The sequence below is a fragment of the Euleptes europaea genome, chromosome 1 (assembly GCF_029931775.1).
Source record: "Euleptes europaea isolate rEulEur1 chromosome 1, rEulEur1.hap1, whole genome shotgun sequence".
NCBI classification, from domain to species: domain Eukaryota; kingdom Metazoa; phylum Chordata; class Lepidosauria; order Squamata; family Sphaerodactylidae; genus Euleptes; species Euleptes europaea.
In genome coordinates, this window is record NC_079312.1 from 178302674 (window position 1) to 178323137 (window position 20464).

The 20464-nt window shown below is 52.1% G+C and overlaps 1 protein-coding gene across 1 annotated transcript in view; it reads left to right on the forward strand.

Moving 5' to 3' along the window:
• FLNA (filamin A) overlaps positions 1-20464 on the forward strand; it is an 89239-nt gene that overhangs the window by 35774 nt on the left and 33001 nt on the right. Inside the window, exons 13-28 of the mRNA XM_056855973.1 lie at positions 385-498; positions 632-775; positions 1956-2079; positions 3272-3432; positions 3991-4081; positions 5611-5780; positions 6545-6662; positions 8927-9189; positions 10297-10894; positions 12049-12222; positions 13507-13669; positions 15460-15620; positions 16246-16416; positions 16505-16628; positions 17174-17330; positions 18619-18808. Coding sequence (XP_056711951.1) covers positions 385-498; positions 632-775; positions 1956-2079; positions 3272-3432; positions 3991-4081; positions 5611-5780; positions 6545-6662; positions 8927-9189; positions 10297-10894; positions 12049-12222; positions 13507-13669; positions 15460-15620; positions 16246-16416; positions 16505-16628; positions 17174-17330; positions 18619-18808 — 2923 coding nt within the window. The remainder of the gene's footprint in view (positions 1-384; positions 499-631; positions 776-1955; positions 2080-3271; positions 3433-3990; positions 4082-5610; positions 5781-6544; positions 6663-8926; positions 9190-10296; positions 10895-12048; positions 12223-13506; positions 13670-15459; positions 15621-16245; positions 16417-16504; positions 16629-17173; positions 17331-18618; positions 18809-20464) is intronic.

Genomic DNA, 20464 nt, shown 5'->3' on the forward strand with positions numbered 1-20464 from the left:
AGCTGGTTTGAGTCTCCCTTAAGTGGTAGAGTAAGCTGGTTTGAGTCTCCCTTAAGTGGTAGAGAAAGTCGGCATATAAAAACCGATTCTTCTTTTTCTTCTTCTAAAACATTTCAATTTAAAAGACAAGTAGCTGCTCCTTCCGACACCACATTAGACTTTATTTTTCTTTGCCGCAAGAGCAAACAATGAGACTCTATGACGCATATGCATCACTATCAGATAACAGAAATATAATTTTCTCTGCATCCGAGTGTGTATTGATACCGAATAATATTCCTGCTAGTAATTCAGCCCACCCTCCTTATATGCTTTGCCCTGTCTGCAGATGGGAATGGTAACCAGCAAGCTCACCCCTTGTTCTTCTTTCCATCTTCTTCCCAGGTGAAAGCTCACGGCCCGGGCCTGGAGAAGACTGGCGTGGCTGTCAACAAGCCGGCCGAGTTCACCGTCGATGCCAAGAACGGTGGCAAGGCGCCTCTCAAGGTTCAAGTACAGGTGAGACGCCCCCTCCCTCACCAGCAGGAGAGAGCTGGTGCTATTTGGGGGTGGGGGGGAATAGAGGGGCTGTTGGTTTCAGGGGGTGTGGGGGGCATTCGCTATGGCAATCGGCTGATAACACTTCTTTCAGGATGCGGAAGGCGCCCCCATGGACGTCTCTGTGAAAGACAACGGCAACGGCACCTACAGCTGCTCCTACCTGCCCAAGAAGCCGGTGAAGCACACAGCCATGGTCTCCTGGGGAGGAGTCAACATCCCCAACAGCCCCTACAGGGTTAGTGTGTCCCCCCGCCCCACTGTGGAAAACACAGAGGTCTGGAGGGAATGCGAGGTTAGTGTCAGACTATGAGGTGGGAAGCCCAGGTTTGAATCTCCCAATTTTCCACCAAGACGAAGAGTTAGTTTTTATATGCCAACTTCCTCTGCCTTTTAAGGAGAATCAAACCAGCTTACAATCTTCCATTCCTCTCCCCCAATAGACAGCTTGTGAGGTAGGTGGGACTGAGAGAGCTCTAAGAGAACTGTGACTAGCCCAAGGTCACCCAGCCGGCTTCATGTGGAGGAGTGGGGAAACCATCCTGGGTCTCCAGATTAGAGTCCACCGCCCATGTGGAGGAGTGGGGAATCAAACCCGGTTCTCCAGATTGGAGTCTGCCACTCTTAACCGCTCTTAACCGCCACGCTGGAACGAAAGCTTAACTGGTGACCTTGGGCCGATCACACACATTCCTAGCCTGACCTACCTCACAGGGTTATTGTGAGGATGACGTGGAGCAGAGGAGACCGATGTAAGCTGCTTTGGGGGTCCCCACTGGGGAGGAAGGCAGAGTAGGAAGGAAGAAAAAATAATTAAAACAAAACCCCCAGGAGCAGAAGCCGCTTGGTCTTACCCAGGATGTCCTGCCGAAGGGGGAGGCACAGTCCAAAGCGAAGTTGCTGCACACAATCCATATGCCTCCTTCCCTCTGGCAAGGGGATACAGCTGTGTGCAGGGCTTTTGCTTTCCTAGGCTTCGTCGCCTGCACGCAGGGGATTGATAAGGGCCGTGGCTCAGTGGCAGAGCCCCTGCTTGGCATGCGGAAGGTCCCAGGTTCAATCCCAGGCATCTCTAGTTAAAAGGAACAGGCGGTAGGTGATGGGAAAGACCTTTCTCTGCCTGCAACCCTGGAGAGTAGCTACCAGTACGAGTAGATAGTGCTGACCTTGATGGATAAAGGGTCTGATTCAGTAGGGGAAGGGCTGTGGCTCAGTGGTAGAGCCTCTGCTTGGAATGCAGAAGGTCCCAGGTTCAATCCCCGGCATCTCCAGCTAAAGGACCAGGTGATGTGAAAGACCTCAGTTAAGTCCCTGGAGAGTGGCTGCCGGTCTGAGTAGACAATACTGACTTTGATGGACCAAGGGTCCGATTCAGTAGAAGGCAGCTTCATGTGTTCATGTGTTCTTTCCCCCTCTAGGTCAACGTTGGGGCTGGCAGTCATCCTAACAAAGTGAAGGTGTATGGTCCCGGGGTGGCAAAGACGGGCTTGAAAGCCCACGAGCCGACCTACTTCACGGTAGACTGCACGGAAGCTGGGCAGGGTGAGTTCGGAAGTGCTTCTCTTTTTCCCATGAGTTGACTCCCCCCCGTTAAGAACAGCCTCCCCCTGTTCTGCTTGGCCAGTTGAGCAAAGCCGTTTCCACTCCAGTAGCTGCTGTGGATTTCCTTGTACACATATTCAAGTACTTGAAGTTACTATCTTCAAGTCCTTGAAGGGCTGTCATAGAGAGGATGGTGCCGAGTGGTTTTCTGTTGCCCCGGAAGGTCGGACTAGAACCAGCGGGTTGAATTTAAATCAAAAGAGCTTCTGTGTAGACATCAGGAAGAATTTTCTAACAGTTAGAGCGGTTCCTCACTGGAACAGGCTTCCTCGGGAGGTGGTGAGCTCTCCTTCCCTGGAGGTTTTTAAGCAGAGGCTAGATGGCCATCTGTCAGCAATGCTGATTTTATTACCTTAGGCAGATGATGAGAGGGAGGGCATCTTAGCCATCTTCTGGGCATGGAGTAGGGGTCACTGGGGGTATGGGGGGGGTTGTGAATTTCCTGCATTGTGCAGGGAATTGGATTAGATGACCCTGGTGGTCCCTTCCAATTCTATGATTCTATATTAGTTGAGCATCTAGATTTTCTGTGGTCCCGTCCCAGGGCTGCGTTTTCTCTAATCCGGGGGGTGGGGGAGGCCAAGGCAGGTCAGCTCTACATAACCTTGGCTCAGTTGAGTCATTGTGCCAAGCCATGGTTTGGCGCAATGTGAATTGTTCACTTCTGTGTTGCTGTCCCCTAGAGCAGAGCTCGGGGCTTAGTGGTAGGCCTGTGGCTCAGTGGAAGAGCCTCTGCTTGGCATGCTGAAGGTCCCAGGATCAATCCCCGGCATCTCCAGTTAAAGGGACCAGGCAAGCAGGTGAAGTGAAAGACCTCTGCCTGAGACCCTGGAGAGCGGCTGCCAATCCGAGTAGACAATACTAAGAAAATCCATGCTAAATTCTTGCCCTGACAATTTTAAAACTGTTTTTAACCTTGCTGCGTTTCCTATTGTTGTATTTATTACTGCTTGGGCAATTGTTTTGGTTATATGGTCATGGCCTTTGGCCTTACGCAAGACATTTTACCTGCCTTTTTACCAGTATTGACCTTGACGGACCGAACAGGGGCTTGCTTGGCTGTAGGGACTCCAGTTCAGGTCTCCGTCTCCTACCCGGTACTGACCCTTGTCTCTTCTGTCTCCTGCCAAAGGCGACGTGAGCATCGGGATCAAGTGCGCCCCAGGCGTGGTGGGCCCAGCGGAGGCGGACATCGACTTCGACATCATCCGGAACGACAACGACACCTTCACAGTCAAGTACACGCCCCGTGGGGCTGGCAGCTACACCATCATGGTGCTTTTTGCTGACCAGGTAAGACCTCTCTCCCAGTGGTAGGGCCACCAGCTCCGGGTTGAGAAATACCTGGAGATTTTGGGGGCGGAGCCTGAGGAGGGCAGGGTTTGATGAGGGGAGGGACTTCAATGCCATAGAGCCCAAAGGCCAAAGCGGCCATTTTTCTCCAGGTGAACTGATCCCTATCGGCTGGAGGTCGGTTGATAGCGGGAGATCTCCAGTTAGTACCTGGAGGTTGGCAACCCCATTCCTGGAGTTCTCCAGGCCCCGTCTGGGGGTTGGCCATCCTAATCTGGTTGCCAGCTCCGGGTTGAGAAATACCTGGAGATTTTGGGGGTGCAGCCGGAGGAGGGCGGGGTTTGGGGAGGGGAGGGACTTCAACACCATAGAGTCCAATGGCCAAAGCTGCCATTTTCTCCAGGGGAACTGATCTCTGTCGCCTGGAGAGCAGTCGTAATAGCGGGAGATCTCCAGCTACTACCTGGAGGTTGGCAACACTACCCTGCCACAGTGGCTTCTGCAGAAGGTGGCAGGGCTCCCGTTGGGTTATAGTAACTTCACTTTTGCTTCCTCCAGACGACCCCCACCAGCCCCATCCGGATCAAAGTGGATCCTTCCCATGATGCCAGCAAGGTCAAGGCTGAGGGGCCCGGCCTCAACAGGAGCGGTGAGTGGGGTGGCGGGGCGTGGGGTGGGGCTGAGGTCCATTAGGCTGGGAGAACTGAGCCCTACCTCAAGACCGGACAAGGTTCCAACATTAGGGTTCTGTAGAAGGGGAATTTCAGGCAGGTGCCTGAAAGAGAGCAAGCATGGTGTAGTGGTTAAGAGTAGGAGTGTACAACAAAACAAATCGGTAAAATTCGGGTTTGGGTTTATTGGGCCCGATTTTTTTTTTGGGAAACCTGAAATAAGCCAAATTCCCATACCGGTAAATATGGGAATGCAGTTTATTTTCGGGTTTCCTGAAAAATTCGGCCCTGGGGGTGCATTTTTTTGAGGTAGAGCCCCCAAACTTTCAGGGTAGCTTGCAGGCACTCTCCTTGCAAGAACCCCCAAGTTTGGTGAAGATTGGGTTGGGGGGTGTCTGAAGTTCTGGGGTCTGGAAGAGGCCACCCCCTCCTGCCTCCATAGACAAGCATTGCCTGCCTCCATAGACAAGCATTGGAAGGTAAGAGATTCTCTGTTCACTAATTGGCTCATGCTTGTCTATAGAGGGGGGAGGGGTGTCCTCTTCAGAGCCCATAACAAGACCCCCTGACCCAATCTTCACCAAACTTTGGGGTTCATGCAAGGGAGAGTACCTGAAAGCAATCCTGAAAATTTGGGACCTCTACCCCCAAAAATGCCCCCCCCAGGAGCTTTGCAAAAATCCCCTTTGTTTCCTATTATGGGAATTTTCCATTAGCCGACTTCCATAGGATTGTGTTGATGTAGCGAAAGTCAGCTAATGCACACATTATCTTTACCTTAGCAACTTTAGTTAGAATCATAGAGTTGGAAGGGACCGCCAGGGTCATCAAGTCCAACCCCCTGCACAATGCAGGAAATTCACAACTACCTCCCCCCCACACCTCCAGTGACCAAGATGCCCTCCCTCTCATCATCTGCCTAAGGTCACAGAATCAGCATTGCTGACAGATGGCCATCTAACCTCTCCTTAAAAACCTCCAGGGAAGGAGCGCTTACTGCCTCCCGGGGAAGCCTGTTCCACTGAGGAACTGCTCTAACTGTTAGAAAATTCTTCCTAATGTCTAGATGGAAACTCTTTTGATTTAATTTCAACCCGTTGTTTCTGGTCCGACCTTCTTGGGCAACAGAAAACAACTCCGCACCCTCCTCAATATGACACTCCCTCAAGTACTTGAACATGGTTATCATATCCCCTCTCAGTTAAATTATGGTCTCCTGCTGGCCAGATTCGATCCAACTCTGTGGATTCTTACTGTTCTGGTTGCAGGGTCTGCAAAGAAGTAAAAAAAAGGTAGCTTAGGGAAGCTTTTGGACTGTCTTGGAATAAAATTGAAGTGGGAAAGCTGTCTTTAACTATATGAAACCTTGTGTGAACGCATGTTGACCTGGAGGCTTGGGGGGGGGGGCGGTTGCTGACAAAGTCTCTGTCCAAGGTCTTGCCGTGACAGCCCACGGCGTGGCCCCCCCCCCGCAGATCTCTCTAACGTCTCTCTGCCTTTCCAACAGGAGTGGAAATCGGCAAGCCGACCTACTTCACGGTCAACACCAAGCCGGCTGGCAAAGCCAAGCTGGACGTCCAGTTCACCGGGCCGGCAAAGGGGGAGGCCATCCGAGACTCTGAAATCATCGATCACCATGACAACACCTATACAGTCAAATATACCCCAATCCAGCAAGTAAGCGAGGAGAAAGGAGATGGGTGGGGGCCGCTTTCCGGTGGTCCTTTCCTTTCCTGCAGAAAATGCTGGGCCAGGGGTCCTCGACCTTTTTGAGCCTACGAGCAACTTCTGAATTCAGGGTGGCAGGCACAATCACACGATGGCCGGAGCCAACTACAAAACGTCAGGGAGGGAGGTTATATATAATTTTAATAGAGAGCCAGTGAGGTGTAGTGGTTAAGAGCAGTGGTTTGGACTGGAGGACCCTAATCTAGGAGAACCGGGTTTGAGTCCCTACTCCTCCACGTGAGTGGCGGACTCTCATCTGGAGAACCGGGTTTGATTCCCCACTCCTCCACACGAAGCCTGCTGGGTGACCTTAAGCTAGTCACAGAACTCTCTCAGCCCCACCTACCTCACAAGGTGCCTGTTGCAGGGAGGAGAAGGGAAGGAAATTGTAAGCCGGTTTGATTCTTCCTGAAGTGGTAGAGAAAGTCGGCGTGTAAAAACTCTTTTTCTCCTACCCCATCAACATTTCAAGCCAAAGCTCTTTTTAACAGGATGCTTTTTGATTTCCCCAGCCAATCAGAAGCCCTGCTGGGCAAAAGACCCCGCCGCGCCTTGCCTGCTTTCTAAAAGCAGGCAACCCTAATTATACCCCATTGGAGTCCCTCCCCTCTCCAAACCCCGTCCTCAGGCTCCACCCCCCAAATCTCCAGGTATTTCCCAACCCGGAGCTGGCAACCCTATTTGTAGGTGATGGCGGTCCTTGCCTCTTTCAGGGTAACATTGGCGTCAACGTGACCTACGGTGGAGACCACATCCCCAAAAGCCCTTTCAACGTCGCCGTGGCACCGACTCTGGACCTCAGCAAGATCAAGATTTCCGGGCTCGATGACAGTACGTATCTTACTGGCTTAAGTGGCAGCGTGGTGTAGTGGTTAAGAGCGGTGGAGTCTGATCTGGAGAACCAGGTTGGTTTCCCCACTCCTCCACACGAAGCCAGGTGGGTGACCTTGGGCTAGTCACACTCTCTGAGCCTCACCTACCTCACAGGGTGTCCGTTGTGGGGAGGGGAAGAGAAGGGGATTGTAAGCCGGTTTGATTCTTCCTTAAGTGGTAGAGAAAGTCAGCATATACAAGCCAACTCTTCTGTTGACTTGACTTGCATGATTCTGTTTCAACTGGTTAGTACTCAGATGGCGAGCCACCCAGGAAATCCAGGGTTGCTACACAGAGGCAGGTAATGACCAACCACCTCTGTTCATCTCTTGCCTCTTGAAAACCCTGCAGGGTTGCAGTGAGTCAGCTGTGACTTGATAGCACTTTCCACCACCAAGTTGGGGGAAGTTGAGGCCATTGCCGGGCCGGGCCACTTACTCGTGGGAAGACCCTATTAAGCCTCCCTTCTCTGCTGGGTATTAAAGCAGAAAGCCAGAAAACTTTAGTAGTAGCTTTCGTGATGGATGGTCATGGAGAGCCAGCGTGGTGTAGTGGTTAAGAGCGGTGGTTTGGAGTGGTGGATTCAGATCTGGAGAACCGGGTTTGTTTCCCCCGCTCCTCCACATGAGCGGCAGAGGCTAATCTGGTGAACTGGATTGGTTTCCCCACTTGGGCCATTCACGCTCTCTCAGCCCCACCTACCTCACAGGGTGTCTGTTGTGGGGAGGGGAAGGGAAGGTGATTGTAAGCCAGTTTGAGTCTTCCTTAAGTGGTAGAGAAAGTCAGCATATAAAAACCAACTCTTCTTCATAGCAGTGTCATGTCTAATTCAGGCCTCTAAGGTTTATGCTATTTTTAAACTCCCTGCTCCCATGCAGAACGACTGCATGGACCTAGCCCAGGCTGTACCACGTGGTAAAGTCCTTGCGCCAGGAATTCCTGCAGATTCTTTATTATTTCCAGCAGCATTTAGATGAAGGGTGTCGAACTCAACTGTTACGAGGGCCAGATACAACATAAATGTCACTTGGTCGGGCCATGCCTTGCCAGCCCAGATCGAGAGCAAGGGGGGGAGGTCACTGCCTCGCGAGCCGGGTAGGGGCTCTCAAGGGGCCAGATATGGCCCGCGGGCCTTATGTCTGACACCCCTGATTTGGATCAAACTGTTCTGGTTCCCTGCCCTGTTGAGAACCGTGGTAACTCCACCACCGTCACATGCATCGATCGCTGAGCCCTTCCCGAGCTCCACGAGAGAAAACCAGCTTCTCTGAACTGACGATCCTTCCCTCCGAGGCTTCCTGACTGGCAGCTCACAAAACGTTCTTTTCCTGACGCCGTGCCAGAGCCTAATTGTTGGAAACACCTCCCCAAAGGCTTCTTTGTTTTCCAGGAAAGATTAGTCATGCCAGCATCCTTCCCTTTCCCTCTGCTTAACCTCAGCCACAAAGCGTCTCCATCTTCTCAAGGTCTTGGGCTGCGAGAGCTCTCGAAACACCAGCATGCCGTAGTGGTTAAGAGCGGCAGACTCTAATCTGGAGAGCCGGGTTCGATTTCCCTGCTCCTCCACATGAGCGGCAGACTCTAATCTGGAGAGCCAGGTTCGATTTCCCTGCTCCTCCACATGAGCGGCAGACTCTAATCTGGAGGTCCAGGTTCGATTTCCCTGCTCCTCCACATGAGCGGCAGACTCTAATCTGGAGGACCAGGTTCAATTCCCTGCTCCTCCACATGAGCGGCAGACTCTAATCTGGAGGTCCAGGTTCGATTCCCTGCTCCTCCACATGAGCAGCAGACTAATCTGGAGAACCTGGTTCAATTCCCTGCTCCTCCACATGAGCGGCAGACTCTCATCTGGAGAACTGGGTTTGATTCCCCGATCCTCCACATGAAGCTTGCTGGGTGACCTTGGGCTAGTCACAGCTCTCTTTGAGCTCTCTCAGCCCCACCTACCTCACGGGGTCTGTCGTGGGGAGGGGAAGGGAAGGTGATAGTAAGCCGGTTTGATTCTTCCTTAAGTGGTAGAGAAAGTCGGCATATAAAAACCAACTCTACTTTTTCAGTTAACTAGGAATGTATGGCTGTTTTCAGACTCTGCAGTTCTTGGTCCATTTTAGGAGGTAGGGCCCAAGTCTTGTGGGTGGGATTTCTTGGTGGGGGAATGCCAAGAGCTCGCCGGGCTGCCTTTCGGATGAACGTCTGACCCGTGCGGCCGTTTCTTGCAGAGGTGGAAGTGGGCAAGGACCAGGAGTTCACGGTCAAATCCAAAGGGGCCGGCGGGCAGGGCAAGGTGGCGGCCAAAATCGTGGGCCCCTCCAGCAAGCCCGTGCCCTGCAAGGTGGAGCCGGGCCTCAGCCCCGACAACAGCGTGGTGAAGTTCATCCCCCGCGAAGAGGGGCCCTACGAGGTGGACGTGACTTACGACGGGGTCCCGGTCCCGGGCAGCCCCTTCCCTGTGGAGGCCGTACCTCCCACCAACCCATCCAAGGTAGGGCGACTTGCTGGCAGCTACGTAGTAGATCTGGGAAGGAGCTGGAGGCTCCCGGAGCACCCTTTCCAACTCTGTGCTTCTGTGGTTGGGCTGGGCTTGCCGCTTTAGCCCCCAGTGCATTGGAGAATATGTAGATATTTATTGCAGGCTAAAATCAATAACATATTTAAGGCCCTACAGTAGCCTACCAAACCAACACAAATAGTCACAAAATCAATCTCGTCTACTCGGACTGGGCAGGGGCTCTCCAGGGTCTCAGGCGGAGGTCTTTCCCATCACCTCCTGCCTGGTCCTTTTAACTGGAGGTGCTGGGGATTGAACCTGGGACCTTCTGTGTGCCAAGCCAGCGTGGTGTAGCGGTTAAGAGCAGTGGACTCTAATTTAGACAACCGGGTTTGATTCCCTGCTCCTCCACATGAAGCCAGCTGGGTGACCGTGGGCTAGTCACAGCTCTCTCAGCCCCACCTGCCCCTCAGGGTGTCTGTTGTGGGGAGGGGAAGGGAAGGGGATTGTCAGCCGGTTTGATTCTCCTTAAAAGGTAGAGAAAGTCGGCATATAAAAACCATCTCTTCTTCCTCCTCCTCTTCCTCCATCATCTCCAGAAGGGACTAATCAGCATGGTATAGTGGTTTGGAGTGGTGGACTCTAATCCCGAGAACCAGGTTTGATTCCCCACGCCTCCACATGAGCAGTGGACGCTAATCTGGTGAACCTCATTTGATTCCCCGCTCCTTCACACAAAGCCAGCTGCGTGACCTTGGGCCAGTCACAGCTCTCTTAGAGCTCTCTCAGCCTCACCTACCTCACAGGGGGTCTGTTGTGGGGAAGGGAAGGAGATTGTAAACTGGTTTGATTCTTCCTTGAATGGTAGAGCAAGTCGGCATATAAAAACCAACTCTTCTTCTCCTCCTCCTCTGGGCCACGGAGTTCCCACTGATCTACCTGTGTGTTGGGTTGGGAATGCCATCTTGCCATTCATGAAATACCACGTGGTGGCGGGGGAGGCAGCATCCTCGGAAGGGGGTGCCTCGGCCCAAATGAATTGTTATGAGTTCTCAGGTGTCCCCGGACCTCAAAGGCGACAACCTGTCTTTTCTCCCCCAGGTGAAGGCCTACGGACCAGGTCTCAAGGGCGGCTTGGCCGGCGCCCCGGCCCCCTTCACCATCGACACCAAAGGGGCTGGGAACGGCGGGCTCGGCCTGACGGTGGAAGGCCCCTGCGAGGCGAAGATCGAGTGCCTGGACAACGGCGATGGCACCTGCTCCGTCTCCTACCTGCCCACCGAGCCCGGCGAGTACAACATCAACATCCTCTTCGCCGACACCCACGTGCCGGGCTCCCCTTTCAAGGCCCAGGTGGTGCCCGGCTTCGACCCGTCCAAGGTGAAGTGTTCGGGGCCCGGGCTGGAGCACGCCACGGTGGGGCAGGCCGGCGAGTTCAGCGTGGACTGCTCCAGCGCCGGCAGCGCCGAGCTGACCATCGAGATCATCTCCGAGAGCGGCACCCAGGCCGAGGTCCACGTGCGGGACAACGGCGATGGCACCTACACCATCACCTACATCCCGCTGTGCCCGGGGATCTACACCATCACCATCAAGTACGGAGGGCAGCCGGTGCCGAACTTCCCCAGCAAGCTCAACGTGGAAGCCGCGGTGGACACTTCCGGGGTCAAAGTGTATGGCCCGGGAGTGGAAGGCAAAGGTGAGGACAGACGCGCGGGCTAGCCTGGAGGACAGACGTTTGCAGCTGGGGCCAAATTGTTATTGGACCTGCAGAGGAACCGGTTGGCCACTGTGTGAGTTGGCAGCCATCACCATATCCTGGAGCAGGGAGTTCCACAAGTTAACTATGCGTTGTGTGAAGAAATACTTCCTTTTCTCTGTTTCTTTTTTTTTAAAAGATATTTTATTAACATTTTCAGAAAGAAAACACACAAATTACATATACACACATTCACACAGTTTGTACTCCTTCGGGGAGTCTGTCTCTTCATTTCAAATATCCTATACATTATTATAGTCAACGGTTTTTTGTTTTTTTTAAATAAGTTCCTTCTATCCTATATAGTAAGTTTTATAAACGAATCTTTATCTCTAACAATCTATCTTTTCTGTTTAACATATTCGAAATAGCATTCCCATTTTTTTTTGGAAGTCTTCAGTCGTCTTCTCTTTTAACAAACTGGTCAGTCTGGCCATCACCGCAAATTCATCCATTTTTTGATGCCATTTTTCCAAGTCTGGGATGTCATCCTGTTTCCAGGATGCTGCCAGTATTAATCTGGCCGCCGTTGTCAATTAGCCGAATAATTGTTCATGATTTCTATCCAAGTTATCAGGTTCAATTCCTAATAGCATAGTTTCTGGGTTCAGAGGGAATTTGATTCCTAAAACGTCCTGCATTTCTTGATGAATTTGTATCCAAAATTTCTTAACTTTTTGCATGTCCACCACAAATGAAAATATGTTCCTTCTTTATCTTTACATTTCCAACACCGACTGTCATAAGATTCATTCATTTTTTTAATGTCCACTGGTGTGATATACCATCTGAAAAATTGTTTGTACCAATTTTCACGGTTTTTTCACGACTTTTCTCTGTTTCGAATCTCTCGCCCTCCAGCTTCGGCAGATGACCCCACGGTCTAGTATTAGGAGAGAGGGAGAAAAGCTTCTCCCTGTCCACTCTCTCCATACCATGCTTAGCTTTTTATCCCGGGTGACAGAATTATGCATTTACGTCAGCTGCAAAATTCCCCATTATGGGAGTCCAACTCATCAAGACCAGGGGAGGCAGAGCCCTTTTCAGACTCCCCCCATGCGATGTGCTTTCTGACGCTGCTTCTGCTCCCCCAGGCGTGTTCCGCGAGGCCACGACGGAGTTCAACGTGGACGCACGCACCCTGACCAAGGCCGGAGGGCCCCACGTCAAAACGCGGGTGTCCAACCCCTCGGGAAACGTGACGGACAGCTACGTGCGCGACAACGGAGACGGTACCTACCACGTGGAGTACACGCCTTATGAAGACGGTGAGACCCTTGAGGGGTTGGGATGGCTGTCCGAGGCTGGTGGGGCAGATGCTAGTGGAGGTGGGAAACGTGCCGTGGTCTCCTTCCCTTCCCCTCCCCACATCAGACACCCTATGAGGTAGGTAGGGCTGAGAGAGCTGTGACTAGCCCGAACTGGGACCTTGGGGCCCATCTAGTCGAGCTTTCTGCTTTCTACAGTGGTCAACCAGATGTTTTTGAAAAGCTGAGAAACGCGGCGCAAAGGGTGCGTCTGCCCCAAAGAAGTGGCATTATAAAGAGAGCCAGCGTGGTTTGGTGGTTTGGAGCGGTGGAGTCTAATCTGGAGAACCAGGTTTGATTCCCCACTCCTCCACGTGAGCGGCGGAGGCTTATCTGGTGAACCAGCTTGGTTTCCCCACTCCTCCACATAAAGCCAGCTGGGTGACCTAAGAAAGGCCCTGCTGGATCAGACCCAGGCCCATCAAGTCCAGCAGTCTGTTCACACAGGGGCCAACCAGGGGCCTCTAGGAAGCCCCCAAACAAGACGACGGCAGCAGCACCATCCTGCCTGTGTTCCACCACACCCAAAATAATAGGCATGCTCCGCTGATACTAGAGAGAATAGGTATGCATCATGACTAGTATCCATTCTAACTAATAGCCATGAATACCCCTCTCCTCCATGAATATGTCCACTCCCCTCTTAAAGCCCTCCAAGCTGGCAGCCATCCCCCCATCCTGGGGCAGGATGTTTCCTTGGCTAGTCACAGCTCTCTTAGCCCCACCTACCTCACAAGGTGTCTGTCGTGGGGAGGGGAAGGTGATTGTAAGCCGGGTTGATTCTTCCTTAAGTGGTAGAGAAAGTCGGCATAGAAAAACCTACCCTCCTCCTCTTCCTGCCTCGGTTGCCTGCATACTAGGTGAGACGGGAGTGTGGAATTCCCTCAGTACCTTGAATTGGCTGACTCCCAAAGTATCAGCGTGGAGAGAGCCAGTGTGGTGTAGTGGTTAAGAGCAGTGATTTGGAGCGGTGGACTCTGATCTGGAGAACCGGGTTCGATTCCCCACTCCTCCACATGAGCGGCGGAGGCTAATCGGGTGAACTGGGTTGGTTTCCCCACTCCTCCCCATGAAGCTAGCTGGGGGACCTGGGGCCAGTCCCACTTCGGCCGTGACTTGATGGCGCTTGGGTACAGCCGCTGCCAACTCCTGGTTGCGTTGGCAAGGTCTTTCAAGGCAGGCAGCTCTGGGGCGGGGACCTCCGCTTCCTCGCACACCTCCTGACCGTGCCTGCTTCTGCTTCAGGCGTCCACTCCATCGACGTGACTTACGACGGGAGTCCGGTCCCCAGCAGCCCCTTCCGCGTTCCCGTAACAGAAGGCTGCGACCCCACGAGGGTTCGTGTGCACGGCCCTGGCATTCAGAGCGGCACCACCAACAAGCCCAACAAATTCACCGTGGAGACCAGGTAAAGATGGGAAGCTGGTGACGCAGGAATATCATAGCAGCTGCCTGCTGAGCCGGGAGCTGGGGCTCAAAATCGGCTTTACGTCTCCATGACGTATGCAGCCGCTCGTTCCAGCTAGGGTTAGGGTATTCTGCTCTCAGAAGAAACTTCCCCTGCCGAGTGGTGGGTAGAAGATAGACCACACAGCCTGCAGCATGGATGACTGGCAGACTTTCTATTTGACCACTTAATGCCTGCCGATGAGTAGGGTTTTTGCTGGGAATGTCAGCCTGGTCTGAACGAGCTAGGCTCCTCGGTTTTTTCAAAGACCGGTCACAAACTCAGGATGGATTGATTGATTGAGTGATTGATTTTTTCATTTATTCATTTCATTTATTCATTCCTTCATTCAGGTTTCTATCCCTCCCTCCCTGGCCAAAGCCTGACTCAGAGCAGCTTACAGAAACAATAAAACGAGGATTAAAACATTTTTAAACAACAGTTAAAAACCAGCCCTAAAACATCAATAAATAAGAACCACGTGTATTTACTGTATTTTTCTGTGAATAAGATGACCCTTTTTGGTAAAAAAAATTAAGTAGAAAAATAGGGGTCGTCTTATACAAGGAATGCAGGGCAGGAAGAACCCGGTTGCCCTGGCTGGCCAGGGACCGCCTTCCCAGGATCCCCACTCTCTTCCCCACCGTATTTTTCCCTACCCCCCCATATATAAGGTGACCCCTGATTTCTTTTTAGGTTTAAAAATATAGGGGTTGTCTTATACATGGGGGCTTCTTATACACAGAAAAATACGGTAAGTGGCGCCCTTAATTTACTAGTAACTACAGTAGGAGAGTGTTACTGATTCCGCGGACTGCCAAAAAAACAAATCAGTGGGTTATAGATCAAATCAAGCCTGAACTAACCCTAGAAGCTAAAATGACTAAACTGAGGCTGTCGTATTTTGGTCACGTCATGAGACGACAAGAGTCACTGGAAAAGACAATCATGCTAGGAAAAGTTGAGGGCAGCAGGAAAAGAGGAAGACCCAACAAGAGATGGATTGACTCAATAAAGGAAGCCGCGGCCCTCAGTTTGCAAGATCATATTTTGGTCATATTATGAGAAGACAAGAGTCACTGGAAAAGACAGTCATGCTAGGAAAAGTTGAGGGCAGCAGGAAAAGAGGAAGACCCAACAAGAGATGGATTGACTCAATAAAGAAAGCCACAGCCTTCAATTTGCAAGATCTGAGCAGGGCTGTCAAAGATAGGACATTTTGGAGGACTTTCAGTCATAGGGTTGCCATGAGTCGGAAGCGACTTGACGGCACTTAACACACACACACACAGTAGGGCATGCTGGAAAATAAACCCCCCATGGAATGATATGAGGGGTAAGTAGGTAGGGAGGCCAGAGTTTGTCTAGGAAGATGCTGTCGCCAGCTTGGCGGAATAGCTCCATCTTACAGGCCCTGTGGAACTCTTTAAGGTCCCGCGGGGCTCTGATCTCACCGGGGAGGCTATTCCACCAGCAACCGGTAAACGTAACTAATCTGCTTCCAGGTGCTGAGTTGTAGTAGCTGTGATTTTTGCATATGAAGTTAAGCTGCGGCAATCGTTTTGTGGCTGGCCCCCGAATTCCATATGTACCCGCAGTTAAAAAGTTCGGGGGCACCTGCGCGAGCCAAGCTGAAACGTGTTGGCTTCCCTTTCCTTATTCTTCTTCCCGAGGAAGAGCTTTAGCTTCTAACTTCACTTGGACTGGCCTAATCGTGTAGGTTTCCAACGGGCCAAATTTCTCCTTCGCAGGGGGGCCGGCACGGGTGGGCTCGGCCTGGCTGTCGAGGGCCCGTCCGAGGCCAAGATGTCTTGCACGGACAACAAAGACGGCAGCTGCTCCGTAGAGTACATCCCCTACGAACCCGGCACCTACAACCTCAACGTCACCTACGGTGGCCACCAAGTACCAGGTACTCCGGGTGGCGGGAAGGTGGGCGAGGAGAGTGGGGGATCCGTCACTCACCTGAGCTTAGCGGTCGTCGTTCTTGATGCTCGGTTGCATTTTCTTTCCCACTTCTGTGTCTTCCGGGCGATGGCTGGTCGTCATTCTTGCCCTGGAGAGTATGGGTTGCTTCAGGGGCAGTTCCAGATTTTGAGGAGCCCTGGGCAGAGAGTTCCCAGGGCCCCCAAGCCCTTCTTCTACCCCCACCAGTCCCCCATACATGCCCTCCAGCCAGCGTGGTGTAGCACTTAGGAGCGGTGGACGCTAATATGGTGAACCGGGTTGGATTCCCTGCTCCTCCACATGAGTGGCGGACTCTAATCTGGAGAACTGGGTTTGATTCCCTGCTCCTCCATATGAGTGGTGGACTCTAATCTGGAGAATTGGGTTGGATTCCCCACTCCTCCACATGAAGCCAGCCGGGTGACCTTGGGCCAGTCACAGTTCTCTCCACACTCTCTCAGCCCCACCTACCTCACAAGGTGTCTGTTGTGGGGAAGAGGAAGAAAAGGTGATTGCAAGCCGCTTTGGAGACTCCTTAAAGGTAGAGAAAATCAGAGTATAAAAGCCAACTCTTCTTCTCTCCTCCACAGGGAGCCCTTTCAAAGTCCCTGTACATGACGTGGTGGATTCTTCCAAGGTCAAATGTTCAGGCCCTGGCCTGACTCCGGGCGTCGTCAGAGCCAATGTGCCTCAGTCGTTCACTGTGGATACCAGCAAGGCAGGGGTGGCCCCGCTCCAGGTGAAAGTCCAAGGCCCAAAAGGTAACGTTGCCCACCCAAGTGTTACAGGTCAGGCCTTCTGGCATTTCAGCTCTCTTCAACCGGGCACACTTTTTTTTTTGTCTTGCAGGGGTGGTCGAGCCGGTGGACGTTGTGGACAACGCAGACGGCACTCAGACGGCGAGCTACGTCCCGAGCCGGGAGGGTCCGTACAGCATCGCTGTGCACTACGGAGATGACGAAGTGCCCCGCAGGTATGGGCTGATTGGAGGGGGGCTGTGGCTCAGTGGTAGAGCATCTGCTTGGCATGCAGAAGGTCCCAAATTCAATCCCCGGCATCTCCAGTTAATGGGACCAGGCAAGTAGGTGATGTTTAAAGAACCTCAAGAGCCGCTGCCAGTCTGAGTAGACAATACTGACTTTGATGGACCGAGGGTCTGATTCAGTGTAAGGCAGCTTCATGTGTTCATGTGTTCTCAACTCTTTGTGTTTATTGGGGAGAGGCTGTGGCTTAGTGGTAGAGCCTCTGCTCGGCATGCAGAAGGTCCCAGGTTCAATCCCTGGCATCTCCAGTTAAAGAGACTAGGCAAGTAGGTGATGTAAAAGACCTCAGCCTGAGACCCTGGAGAGGGGCTGTGGCTCAGTGGTAGAGTATCTTCTTGGCATGCAGAAGGTCACAGGTTCAATCCCTGGCATCTCCAGTTAAAGGGACTAGGCAAGCAGGTGATGTAAAATACCTCTGCTTGAGACCCTGGCAGGATGAGCGGCTACCGGAAACCGACTCCCCGTTCCCTTTCAGCCCATTCAAGGTCAAGGTTCTGCCCACCCACGATGCCAGCAAGGTGAAGGCCAGCGGGCCGGGGCTCAACACGACCGGGGTGCCCGCCAGTCTGCCAGTGGAGTTTACCATTGATGCCAAGGATGCTGGCGAAGGGCTTCTGGCTGTCCAGATCACGGTGAGTGGGAACCGCTAGCTGGAGCACGGTGCATACGGGAAACGTGCAAAACTTCGAGTTAAGAATACATGGGGGCCCCTTTGAGTAAAATGGTGGTGAAGGATGTGGCCCGGCCCAGACTTCCGTATAAACTAGTTAGTTTTTACAGAAAGTGGGCAGTGCCAGGTGGGGCTTGTGCCCAGCTTCTGATTGGCTGTGCTTCTGCCCTAAAAGTTGAAGAATTAGTGTGAGGGTTATACATAACCTCGCTTCTTTTGGGGTTGCTGTCTCACAATTCCCAAGGTGCCCGTAGGCTCAGAAAAGCTGGGGACCCCTGGCCTCGGCTTTCCACGAAGATAGTTTCTGAGGGTAGCCGTGTTCATCTGCAGTATAAGAGCTTGGTTTGAGTCCCGTAGCGCCTTGGAGACCAGCAAGATTTTTGGAGTATAAGCTTTTGATAATCAAAAGCTCTGGTATCCGACAAAGGGAGATTTGACTCTCGAAAGCTTATACCCCAAAAAATCTGGCTTACGTTTACTTTGTGATGGTCCTAGACCAGCATAACAGTGATCCAAAAATCTTGCTTGCCCCAGTCGTATTGGAAAGACATACATCACAAACTTCAAAAGATGTTGAAACGAAAACTGCCCCTAGATCCCAAGAATATGCTGCTAGGTATTACATCAGCAGAATTAGCCCCACAACTCCACGATCTATTCAAATAGGCCACAACAGCCGCTAGAGTGGTCTTAGCGAGGAAATGGAAACAGGCATTCCTTGCAGATGCAGAAGAATGGAAGGAAAAACTAATGGAATATGCAACTATGGCTAAAATGACTATTTTGATAAATAGTAACACGAATTATGAACAGTTTCATGAAAAATGGACATTATTCTATCATTATATTGAGATTTAATTATAATAAGAATAGCGAGGTTTGATTATAATAATCATAATAAAACAAGTGAGTAGGCCTATATTTTTGATAAGATTAGTAGTATTTGACTGTTAAAACTCCTCTCTTTAAGCCAGGTATGTATTTTGGTCGTAAGATAGTGTTGAATAGCTGGATATTGAAACTAATCTGCTTGATCTGCTTTCCCCCCCGCCCTGTACTGTCCAAACTTAATGTTGACAACATAATTCCCCTTCCCTTTTGTATGCCTTTTTACATCAAAAATAAAAATGTATATTAAAAAAATCTTGCTTGTCTCCAAGGGGCTACTGGAATCGAACCTAGCCTAGGCTTGGTAAGTTTTGGCTGCCTCTGCGCTAAGGTTCACTTTCCCACCCCTCTTCTCTGGCTAGGATCCTGAAGGCAAACCGAAAAAAGCCACTATCCGTGACAACCAGGACGGCACCTACACTGTCTCGTACGTCCCGGACATGACCGGCCGCTACACCATCCTCATCAAGTACGGCGGGGATGAGATTCCTTACTCGCCGTACCGCATCCGTGCCCTGCCCACTGGAGACGCCAGCAAGTGTACGGTAACAGGTGAGAGAGCTCGGGGCAAGTGCCGGGGTGGGGGAGATGGGGGGGCAATCAGAGGGTGGGGCGAGCCACGCTGACAGAACGCCACGCCCCCCCAACCACACACCAACTGCTTCTGTCGGGCACGTCCGGCCACACCGCTCACCCACCGTGGGGAGGGGATTGCCACGTTGTGTGCATTTTCGTCTGTGTGTGTGTGTGTATGTGTGTGGGTTTTTTTTATTGTGCGCTGTTCTGTGTGAATCTTTATCTCACTTGATTCACCTTGCTTTTGCCCTTTCACCTCAGTGTCGATCGGAGACCACGGGCCAGGTAAGCAGCTTGCTAGCGGCTTTCCCCAGCAATCCCTGCTTGCTCACCCCTCCGTTGCTTTCCCCTTGCATGCGTCGACGCCTGCATTAGATTCCACCTCTGCTTCAGACCGGAAAGAAGGGGCTGTGGGGGGGCGGCGGTCCCCCGTCTCTCTGTTCTGGGGTTCAAATTAGAGCTAGAAGAGCCTTTGGCTAACACCAGACCCGGGAATCAATTGCCAGGTCATCGAAACTTGCCTGTTTGCAGCCAAGTAACTTAAATCAGGGGTGTCAAACATAAGGTCCGCGATCCGGCCCCTTGAGAGCTCTTATCCGGCCCGCGAGCCAGCCAAGGCAAAACCCCCCCCCCCATCTGGGCTAGTGAGGCAGGGCCGGGACTGACCACGTGGGATTTATGTCACATCCAGCCCTTGCAATGATGGAGTTGAACACCCCTGGCCTAGATGGTCATGATAGCCATTTGTCGTTAAGAAGGAAAGACCCCTTTCATGTTCCCCTTTGACAAGCAATGTTTTGTTCAAAATGAAGGGGCGCTCCTCAATTCAAACCAGTAGCTGCAGTTTTAGTTTAGCCGTAGCCCTACCGTAAACCTCTTTAAACCCAGTGGTTCCATGGGGGAGGGGCCGCGGCTCAGTGGCAGAGCATCTGCTTGGCATGCAGAAGGTCCCGGGTTCAATCCCCGGCATCTCCAGTTCAAAAAGGGCCGGGTAGGAGGTGATTTGAAAGACTTCCGCCTGAGACGCTGGAGAGCCGCTGCCAGTCTGAGTAGACAAGACTGACCGTGATGGACCTATGGTCTAATTCAGTATAAAGCAGTTACATGAGAGAGTTCTGTGGCTCAGTGGCAGAGCATCTGCTCAGCATGCAGAAGGCCCCAGGTTCAGTCCCCGGCATCTCCAGTTAAAGGGACTAGGCAAGAAGGTGATCAGAAAGACCCCTGCCTGAGACCCTGGAGAGCCGCTGCCTGTCTGAGTAGACAATACTGACTTTGATGGACCAGTGACTTCATGCGATTTTCCCTTAGTTATGGTTTCCACCAGGAGGGCAGAATTGTTTTTTGATTGAACCTCTTCAGAGGCATAAAGGTGAAACTGCATTCATAATCTCTCCGGGTAACTTCCTTCAACTCTGGTTGTCGACTCATGCAAGGAGGTGGATCGAAGTGCTGGCGGTACGGCATGGTTTTCCTAGTGCATCCCACCCTCTTTCTCCTCCCTCCCCAGATTAGTCCTTTCTCTTGGCCCCTCGTCTCTGGCTGGACTTGGCTCGCACTGCGGGTGGGTGGGGAATGCACCTGCCGTCGGGGTTTGCCATTGCCTGCCTCTGCATAGCAACCGTGGACTTCCTT